Source organism: Salvia splendens, chromosome 14 (genome assembly GCF_004379255.2).
Source record: "Salvia splendens isolate huo1 chromosome 14, SspV2, whole genome shotgun sequence".
Lineage (NCBI taxonomy): Eukaryota > Viridiplantae > Streptophyta > Magnoliopsida > Lamiales > Lamiaceae > Salvia > Salvia splendens.
Window position 1 is genome coordinate 17,685,925 of NC_056045.1, and position 11,447 is coordinate 17,697,371.

General features: G+C 37.4%; 1 protein-coding gene across 1 annotated transcript; it reads right to left on the reverse strand.

The window, feature by feature from the left end:
- Window positions 1–6,903: 6,903 nt before the first annotated feature.
- LOC121764275 lies at window positions 6,904–7,536 on the reverse strand. Its single transcript, XM_042160321.1, has one exon. The coding sequence runs from the start codon at window positions 7,534–7,536 to the stop codon at window positions 6,904–6,906; it is 633 nt and encodes a 210-aa protein (XP_042016255.1).
- Window positions 7,537–11,447: the final 3,911 nt, after the last annotated feature.

An 11,447-nucleotide genomic window follows, 5' to 3' on the forward strand; every position in this document is an offset into this window, starting at 1 on the left:
CTGGAATGCAGTGGAGTCGGGTTTAATGAGCATGGAGATTCCAAAATTGACATTGATAATGATCAACGGGAGCAAATTGTGAAGGTTATTTCCTCACTTTTATTGTTGTTATAATTTTTTCTTGGAGCACAAATTATGTGATTATGATTGGTTATCTTTGATTAAGTAATATAAATGTGCTAAGTTTAATTGTACTTCTACAGCAAGACATTAATTGTACTTCTACAGCAAGACAACCATGCTCGCGGCATGAGATACAAGTCGTGACCTCTTTAGAATGATTGGAAGATACTTTTTGGCAAAGACCGTGCCAGTGGTGGTGTGGTTGAGGACACAAATGATGCCTATGACGCTCTTGACGAGCATAATCAGAACAACGTCAACCAAAGTAGTGTGGGTCAAGCTCTCAACAAGTGCATCCGGAGACACCAGATGAAGTTAGCACATGACAAAGCACGCATGCCTCAAGCGAAGGTAAAAAAACTGGAAGGAAACGCAAGACATCCTATGATTCTGTTGGGTTGATTGAAACGTTTGGGAAGATGCAGGAAGATACTAATCTACGACTAGACAAGCTGACCAGTCGTATAGGTATGAGTTTGATGTTAGCAAATCCTGAAAGAAAGTGATCAAGTTATTGAGTACAATTACAGGCTTATCTATGGTGCAGCAGATCGACGTTGCTGAGATTATCCTTGAGAAAGTGGAGCACATTGATTTGTTTATGTGCCTGCCTGAGCATGGTCGGCTCACTTACGTGATGCGTGCTCTTGAAAAGCACGGTGCGGTTTGAGGCTTTCATTATGTCTTCGGGCTGCCTTTTGAGATCTTATCTGTCTCCAAAGTTTATCTTCGAATGATGCTTTAATTTCCAAGTCAGTAGTAATTAGGTGATCTTTTGTGATGTAATGAACTTCATATTTTTCACTAGCATAGGTGGATTTGGTTTCTTTTTTGTTATTTCCTAGAAATGGATATGGACCAATGCGGTCATCTAGCTTAAGGTTATTTTGTAATCTATGATTTACTGCATCAACTTTATGAATTATATTGCAATGACTTACTAAATTTGTTGATTACTTTTTTTTGCATTCTTATAAATCTCATTCCCACCGGGGTGCATGAGGGTGACACTAGAGGTCCCCAAACCGAACTGAACCGAACCGGACGAACCGGCCCGGAAACGTCACAGGCGGTTCCGAACCGGAATCGGAACCATCGGCGGCGGTTCGAACCGTGATCGGAACCACCGGTTCCGCCGGGTCGGTTCAGGTTTCCTATTTTGACGAACCGTAACCGGCGGTTCAAAACCGCTGGTTTCATCGGAACCACCGGTTCCGAACCAGCGGTTCGGCAGTTCCCAACAACTTTTCAGGCTACTTCCGACCTACACATAGCCTTTTCAGAAACTGGCTCAGAAACCGCCGGTTTTTGTCAGAAAACCGTTGACGAAAACCGTTGACGAAACCGGTCATTTCTGATAAAAACCGGCGGTTTCAACATTAAACCGGCGGTTTTACCGGATTTTCAAAATTTTGAAATTTTGATTTTTTTAAAAAATTTAATCACAATTTTCCCCTATAAATACCCACCATCCTCTTCATTTCTACTCACCACATTCTTGTGTTAATAAGAATTTCTCTTCTCAATCTCAATTTCTCTATTCTCCATCCTCATTCTCTCAAGTTGTTTACTTTATTTGTGCTCATAATTTACTCACATTGTTCACGTTATCATATTCACACAATCACACTACTCTCTATTCTCCACTTTCAATTTTCCATAAATATCATGTCTTCATCTCGTCGTGGTGGTGATCGGGGCAAGGGAATTGCCCAAGATCAAAGTGATACTCGTCGTCGACGTGCCCCTACTAGAGCACAAGTTGCGGAGGAGGTGGGAAGGCGAGCCGCTCTTCGAGCGCAAGTAAGTTCTAATATGTTTTTGTTTTTTGCTAATTCATGTTTATTAAATTCATAATTTCATTTTTTAAATCTATGTGTCTATGTGTTTTATTTTTGTGTTAGTATTTTTACTTAGTTGTATAATTTTCGTAGGAGGAAGAAGATCGAAATGCGGCCTTGTTACTTGCCCTCACCGACGACGACCAACAAGGGGGCATTCACATTCGGCTTCGCGTTTCGAATACTATGTGAATCTATCGTCGGACGAAGGCGATGATGGATCGCATCAATTCCCCCTTCTAGTGACGGCCAAGTTGGAGAAAATGATGAGGAGGAGGAGGCCGATGCTCCTCCTACTTCAGGACGACAAAAGAAGAAGATGTCACCAAAGTTGAAATCCGACATTTTCACCAAACATTACATGAAGGTCCCGGTGGTAATTTCAAATCCTAATGATCCGACCACTACCGTGGAGACAAATGAGTTCAAAGCATATTGCAACTATTGCTATAAAGTCTATCCATTTGGAACCGGTGGGGGATATGGTACTCTCCATCGCCATTTGAAGACAAAACACCTCGTGGAATATGGGCAGTATATTTGAAGTAGATTGTATGTGGTTTGTTCAATTGCAGTATATTTGAAGTAGAATCCATCACTGCATGTATGTGGTTTAATTGAAGTAGATTGTATCTTGGTTTGTTCAATTGCAGTATATTTGGAAAAAAAATCGTGTTGGGTTGGTTTAAGGTTGAAGATGATTGTGATTACTCACTTAGAATTTGTTCCATCAATGCAGGAAAAATTAAATATTAGAGACTGATACAACTGTAGTGATACTGATGGAGCATGTAGATGGTTGTCAAGTGAAGCTCTTGTTGTGATAATCTTTGATATTATTCGTCTACATCAATTGCGCATTACGTGTTGCCTTCATGCATATGGTATGTTGAACAATCTGATAACCTAAGAAGAAGTCGTCGTAAATTTTCAGGCTTGCAAAGGATCCCTGCGCAAGTTCGCAGACTCACAAGATTGGTTGGATCAACTGATCAGGCTTGCATTGATAACCTTAGAATGGACAGGAATTGTTTTGGTAGTCTATGTGTCCTATTACGTGAGCAAGGTGGATTGGTTGATGGTAGGTTCGTAAAGGATGAAGAACATATTGCAATTTTCTTGTGTGTTCTTGCTCACCACAAAAAAATTTGGTTGGATTTGATTTTTGGTGATCCGGCCAAACAGTTTCCCACTATGTTCACGTCGTCCTCAAAACTATGATAATGCTGCATGAACTGATTCTTGCTAAAACCACTTCTAGTAGACGATCAATGCCAAGATTGGAGATGGAAATGGTTTCCGGTATGGACTGACTGCGTGTACAACTCTAAATTTCATTCTTGTGAAATGTTGTTGCTCATAATAATTATTATTTCTCATTCACAAGGTTGCTTAGGCACATTAGATGGCACATATATCAATGTGTTGGTCGCAAGGTAGGATAAACCACGGTATCGCACAAGGAACGGTCAAATGGCTACAAATACACTTGTTGTGCGCACCAGAGACTTTCGCACATGTATTGGCCGGATGGGAGGGATCTGCAGGTGATGCGCGGGCTCTCCGTGACGCCGTGACACAGCCAAGGGGTATCAAAGTACCTAAAGGTTTAGTCGTTCTCCTTTTTTCCTTAACTTCCTCCATTAGAAACAAAATCAACAATTTAACTAAGACATTATTTGAAGCTAGATCAATATTACCTATGTGATAATGGCTATGCAAACAGTGATGGATTCCTAACCCCATACACCGGTTGTTGTTATCATCTTAAGGAGTGGGGACCCGCAGCTGTGGTGCCGCAAAACTCTCGAGAGATGTTCAATATGCGACACATGAAGGCGAGGAATGTGATAGAGAGAGTGTTTGCTGTCGTCAAAATGAGATGGGGTATCGTACGTAGTGCATCGTATTATCCAATAAGAACATAAATTAGGTTAATCCTTTGTTGTTTTTGTTGCATAACTTGTTGATCCAATTGAGCAAGAACTAGATGGAGACAAAGAGGCATGGAATATAGGAGTTGAGATCGATGAGCCTGTATACATTGATACAATAAGAGAAACGAGCTTGCTGAGACAATGTGGCTGAATTTAAGCAAACTTTTGGAATACATAACCTCACTTGAAATTTTCATTTTCTCTAATGTTTTTTCTACGTACCCACGGGAACGTGCATTCGCCCTAGGATATAAGGGATTCACTCATGGTTGAAGTGTTCGCCAAACACTATGTGGTTTAGATTGATGTAGTTCGTAAGCTGATTGTAATATAATTGTAATCTTTTCCTCTACTGAAAATTATTAGATTTTATCACACCAATGGATATATTCATCAAATCTACATATTGTTTGATGATGATGTCATAATAGTCACAAAAAGAGAATTATGTTCACTGTTACCAAATGAGCTAGTGGAAGTGGGTGTGATCAACGCGTGGGCTTCTTATTTGAATAACGTGGAAGAATACAAGACTTTGTGTGAGAAGAGATGTGTTGACTTTTACTAAAAAGTGAAATGACCTTGCTACTATGGAACGTACCAAAATGGCAAAATGACCCCACTACTATGGAACAGATGGAGTATTTAAACTTCACTATTTGTTTACTTCACTATATGATATTTAAACTTCACTATAAGTATATGTTCATTATAAATTCAACTAAACATGGGTCAGTAGTGCTATAAACATGCCACAAAGTGAACTATTTTTATCCAGATTCTGAATTGTCACATCTTTCAGCATGCAGTTGTTAACCGGCCTGATGGAGTGGAAATCAACACCATAATTGATAGATTTTGTAACAATTTAGAAAATGAGATGAAAGGAATTCCCTATTTCAAGCCGGTCGACGTAGATTTGGTAAATATTGAATACAACAAAATCTTTGTTATATTCACTAATTGTTTTTATTCTAAAATTGTTATTATATGTGTAGGCTTTCTTTTCAATTTGAGCTGCGAAACATTACTGCACCATGTGCTTAAGATTTAGCACTAAAATTATAGTGTGATTGACAATTCAAAGAATGGGGACGACGAGGACATCATAGTCAATTATGGTAGCATACATGAAACTGTGGTAAGTATACATGACATATATATTGTGTTTATAGTGAACTAGAATACTCTTTACAGTGACTCTGATATTCGAATGATAATATATTGCAGAGAATGTATTTACGTCATTATTTGACAAAAAATTGTTATTACATGCAATGCAAATCAATAAAGGAGGTGAACATAAAAAGGCTAAAAATGTCTTGGAGGACAAAATCAAATGTAGAGGACTATGGAGTTTTTTTTATGAGACATATCGAATTTATTGTGGTGAGCGGGAACAAGATTGGAAATGTGGATTGTCAACAAGAAGCAAAGGAATACTCCAAAGACTAAGAGTAAAGTATTGCAGTGCATTAATGTTGTCGGATACTAACTTTGAGTCATTCAAGAACTTGGTGACAACATCAAAGCATTATCAAGAATGTAGCAAAAACATGGACATAGATGTGGAAAAAATGATTGTAAACTTCAAGCGTTTTTGAAAATTGTAGAAAACTGATATAGTTCATAATATGTGTCATTTCATTTAAATTCAATAGTCGGTTCTTATTTTGTGTTAATATCATGTGTCACTATTTACTTCACTACAATACCTGTTTACTTCACAGTAAAGCATATTTGCTTCACTAGTATACTACAATACACTAGTTCACAATAAATGTAATATACTTTACTATAAGCATATAATAGTTCACTCTACGCACAATATACTTCACTGGAATCAATGACGGACCCAGGTGGGGTCGGCGGGGTCGGCCGACCCCACCGTCGATCCGTGAGTACTGCTTGGGAAGCTCTATAATCTGCCCTCCGACCCACGGCAGCTCCGCCTCCCGACCCCACGTACGACAACTCCGTCTCTACGGAAAACTAAAGAATAAATGAGAAGAAAGTAGAGAATATAGATAAACAATTGTTGTGGATTATAATAGGAAGGAAATTTAGAGAAAAGAATGAATTAAAGATACTGAAAACATTTAGTGAAGAGGAAGCTCTGTTGATGAATTTTGAATTTAAAGAAAATTGTAAACTAGTTGCTAAGTTGCATAATAATTGGAAGAAGAGAGGGGGCGGCTATTTAGTAAATCTAGGAATATTTTGTTTATTTATGATTTTTATTTCATTATTGTTTATTTTATGCGGTAAACTAAGTACTAATTAGGAGTATATTTAATACTATGTTTATTTTGTGTAACTAATTTAGCTTTAGTAGATCATATAAATATGTTAAATATTAAAAAAATATTAATTAGTATAGTTATTTGATTTAATTCACGTTTTATAAATTTTGTTTCGATTGTAACAAAAACATAATAAGGACAACAAAAATGATAAAAATAACTATTATTTAAATATTACTATATACTAGTATTAAATTTTCGGTCCAACTCCACGAGTTATATTTTCTGGGTTCGTCATTGACGGGAATGATAAAGCAGTAAACTATAAGGCATGCAGAATATACTTCACTGCATGTACAATATACATCACTTCATGCTCAATATACCTCACTAAAATGAAAAACAGTACATTGTAATCAGTATTTACTTCACTATAAAACATATTTACTTCAGAGCATATTCAAATGATTACCAATATTTTTTAAGGGATCGTGATTATCACCATAGATCAGTTTTACTTCACTCTAATAAAGAGTTACTACACTATATAGTATTTCAACTTTACTACAAATATATGCTCACTATAAATTAACCAAAACATCTAATAAGTGAACTAAAGACTTGTAAATAGTGAAACAAACACATATAAAAGTGAACTTATTTGCAGTTGAGCTGTCCACAAGTTTGCAATGAGATAAAAATCCCTCAAAAGTGAACTAAAAATGAGTCATAACTGCACTAAAAATGCTACGAAGTGGACTATTTGTGTCCAGATATCACTGCCTCTGTTTCGTATTCTCTTTCACCTTTTTTGCAGTTCCTCGGATCATGATGTCCAATCTCATGGCAGTTTCTACATTTTCGACATGGTTTCATTGATAACTTCATTGCTGACTCTTTCTTCGATTTCTTCGATTTCTTCCTACTTCCACTTCCCTTTATACTGACAACACCCGGATGATAAACTTCAATAAAGTTCAGAACTTGTGAGCCATAGAAGTTCTCGATCAATGCTCTCTTCTCTGTGGAAGACATGATAACACCTTCTCTAAGAAGCTGCTTCTGACCTGCTTCAATAATTGTAGTAAATGCATTGATTTGGTCAATGTTCCCTTCAATACTTTGTATTATTTCAAATGATAATGCATACAAGTTTTTAAATGCAATCTTCTTCTCGTCCACAACAAGGTGTATTTCTTGATCATCAGAAAAACCTCCATGTATTGGCTTCACAAATTGTGACTTCAACCATCTTCCTCCATGCAACTTCTCGGGTATCAACCTAACAAACTTATATTTCAACACATAACATATATGGTTGCACATTACACCAAGTTTCTCAAACTTTTTACATCCACACAAATAGGTGTCATCACCAATGGAGTAAGTCATTGTCCATGAGTTCGAATCCTTGTCATTTATGTTATATACCTCATTCTCCCTGTTGTGCAACTAATTTATTTACTTCAGTCGAACACATCGAATTTAATAGGAGATTATCTCAGAGTACTAACTACAATTATTTAATAGTCTTTCAAATTTAGAATAATAACTTTACTATTATTTAATAACCTTTCAAATTTAGAATAATATCTTTAGTCAGTTAAATAACTAGATTTAGATAATGAGAAATTATTTAAAGACAAAATGGCAATGCCATAATGGGGTTAAATTAGTAATTGTAGATTGTTTTATATTTTCACTTAAATATAGTATATTTTTTACATATACTATACTACCCTTATACATATAAAACATTTAATTATATTTAAGAATTGCTTGCTTAGGAAAGAAGTTATGAATATATTTAGATGGCTTGAGTTAAGCAAGTATATAGTCAAATTTCTGTCGCCAATTGAAACGCTTGGATTTTGCACGGTTTTAAGGCCATCTTTTGGTCCGTTTTTAAAGTCAAAGTCGCATTACATTTAGTGATGCCCACGCTTCCAAAACCGGTGGTTTCGGTTTGTAGGAAGAAGGAACCGGAACCGGACCGTGTGGCTATTTCACGGTTCCGGTTCCGGTTCGAAAACCGGCAGTTCCGGTTCCGGTTCCGAACCGCCGGTTTTCGGACGGTTTACACGGTTCCGATTAAAAAACCGGCGGTTTTCACTGTTCGGTTTATATTTTTTTTGCTTCTATGTAATCTGAAATTTGGACTTATACAATAAATTGGAACTAGACAATGGATAATTTAAATTAAAATAAGACGAATAAGGTGAAAATGATATCAATTTTATTGAATTTGAGTTATAACGGACAACGATACATTACAATTTACAATACATAATTACATATACAACTTACAAGTATACAACATACGACAATGTAATATAATTTACAAGTGTCGTCGGAACGTAAATAACAAAACATGAAATGGGGGGAAAAAGGAAAAAAATTGAAAAGGGCTTGAGCTCAAACTTAAACTTTCGAAGTTAAACTTTTCAAATTTAAGTTGAGTTGCCTACATATCCACAATTTTATTGAGGAATCAAAGCTCACGTAGTTCTCTTATCTTGCTTACCTTTTAGGTCGTCCATGCTCGCCATTCACTGTCCCCCCCCCCGTCATTGATATTGTTGAGCGCTCTCGCTTCCGACCTCGTCATCGCTATCGGTGGAAAAGTCTTCACCATCACTCTCTACACGGAAGTCGAAATCCGGCTCTTGTGCTCTCATGTCCGCCTTTGCCCAATCATCAAGTAACATAGTGGCTTCCATGTTTTTGGCGGAGAGATTGCTCCTTTTGTCGTCTAGGACACAATCGCCGACACTAAAAGCTTGCTCAACGGCGATGGTGGTAGCGGGAACGGCAAAAATCTCCTTAGCCATTATCGAGAGTATCGGAAACTCTTTGTCATGTGTTCCCCACCAATTAAGGACGTCAATTTGTTGAGTAGGAGGACCTGCATCTTGAAATATAGAGCGCGATTCCAAATATATATTTAACTCACTAGTAGCTCTAGTCCTATTAGTTGTAGTACCGTATACATCTTGCAATTGTGATACTACGTCTGGATCCATCATGACATTGCTATAGTTCCCGCCACCAAAATCAAATGTAGAAGGACTAGGAGGAGCACGTACCTGGTGAGCGGTGTTATACCGCATTTCATATTCCGCGTAGAGAGCACGAAGTGCACTATCTAACCTTAGTTTGATTTCATCAACATTCGGAAGACTTAGTTCGAAGCATTCTCCTCTTGTCAAGCCCATTTCGCGAAGTTGAGAAAAATCCAAATCGTGCAAACAACCATAGTACATGTCTAAAATTTTATGAACACCATGCAACTTCCACTTTGGATCCAAGCATTTTGCAATCAAAAACAAATTTGGAATACGCGCAAAAACACCATGCAATTGAGTATTTTTCACACATGTCTTAAAACCAATTGCCACATACATGCAATGCTCCAAAACGCGCACAGAACTAGGATAATAAACACCAGATAACTCAAGAGTGGCATTTTTGAAAGCTTGAAATAATCGAAACAAATCCATGTTGTGGTCCCAACAAGAGGGTATCAAAAGCAAATCAGAAGGAACATGCAGGCAAGTTCTAAAAAATTCACATAAATATTCAATGTGGTTCAAGGTTGACTCCAACATATCGTATGTCGAGTTCCAACGAGGTGAAACATCCAAACGAAAATTGGTGTACCTGCACTGCTTGCTATGACAATATTTCTTCCAAGCTCTACCAATAGGAGCTTTGTTATGAATCAACTTAACAGCAGTTCTAATAGGATCAACATACTTTTGCCACAAATCGATCACATCTTGAACACACAAATTCAAAATATAGGTAATACATCGCACATGAAAATATTTGCCATCAATAACAGGAGAACATGCACTGATGAGTTCATCTATACTGGTAGTGTTAGCGCTTGCATTATCAAAACTAACAGAAAAAAAATTTATTGATCAATTGAAATTCATTCAAAACTTGAATGATCAATTGAGCAATTGCTTGTGCAGTGTGTGGTGCGGGAAATTCCCGAAATGCAATCAAACGTTTGTTTAAAGTTCAACTGTGATCAACGAAATGCACAGTGATGCCCATATACAAATTTTTGCAAAAACAGTCAGTCCACACATCAGAGCAAATAGAAACTTTATGACCCAAGTTAACAATAAACGTACCTAATTGCGCCTTCTTTTCCATGCATTGTCTAACAATAGCTCGAGTCATAGAAGTTCGACTCAATTTTCTTGCAGCGGCATTATAAACTTGCCGCACACTCAACAAAAACGCATCGTTATCAAAAGCATTGAACGGAAAATGTTTCATCACGATAAATCTAGACATCACATTAAGATCATTTTTGTGATCATATTTTAAAAGAGTATTTCTACATATACCTGATGTTTGGGATAAACCCGTCCCACTCCCGGTCCCGACTCCATGTTGAAAGTTGAGTTGAGTTTGGGTTGGAGCGATACCAAACTCGACCGGATGCGCTTTCTCCATGTGACGAGTAAATGTACCATATCCTCCACCCTTTCGGAAATTGTATACGTTTTCGGAATAGTTGCAATACACATTATAAGTGTCCGGAACGGTACTATCTTGTACCTTCTTGAAATGTTTCACCATGATGTTTGAGGTTAAAGACCTTTCAATTGGTTTAGGAGGTTGAGGAGGGTGTCCACGACCACGACCACGACGACTCCTTGGTGGTGGTGGGGGTGGCATTTCTTGAACCTCTTCCGCCTCTTCCTCCTCCCCCTCCTCCTCGTCATCATCATCATCGTCGTCATCAAGATTCACAGGGGTTGGAATTTGTTGAGAATAGGCACCGCGACCGGGAGCACCGCGACCGGGAGCACCACTACCGGTACCAACATAAGCATCGCCTTGGGATTGAGAGCGAGAGAGAGCAATAGCATTGGCCATATCTTGCTCTTCTCGAATCTACAAAATAATATATGTATTGTAAATATCCTATAGAAGTATGAACAATAATGTAATGTAATTCATAATTAATTATATTAGTAGATAATAATTATTAACCTGCCACGCATCCATGTTCCTTTGAGAAATCTCATCAATAACGGATCTTCGACTTGGCCTCTTGGACTTTCCCTTTCCCTTATCAACACGACCTTCTCGGGATGAAGACATCTTGATAGTAACAAATTATATAGTAGAAAACTAGAAATATGGAATAATATATATTCTTTGTTTTAGCAATTGAGAAAGACAACTTATAGAACTATGGGAACAAGTATAAGTATATAACAATGCGTAATAAGATTAGCACTTGAATAATTCAAATGTAAGCACAATAGCACAAATGA

What these genes read in the sequence shown, in the direction of transcription:
- LOC121764275 (XM_042160321.1), bottom strand. Translation starts at nt 7,536, where the DNA reads ATGACTTACTCCATTGGTGATGACACCTATTTGTGTGGATGTAAAAAG.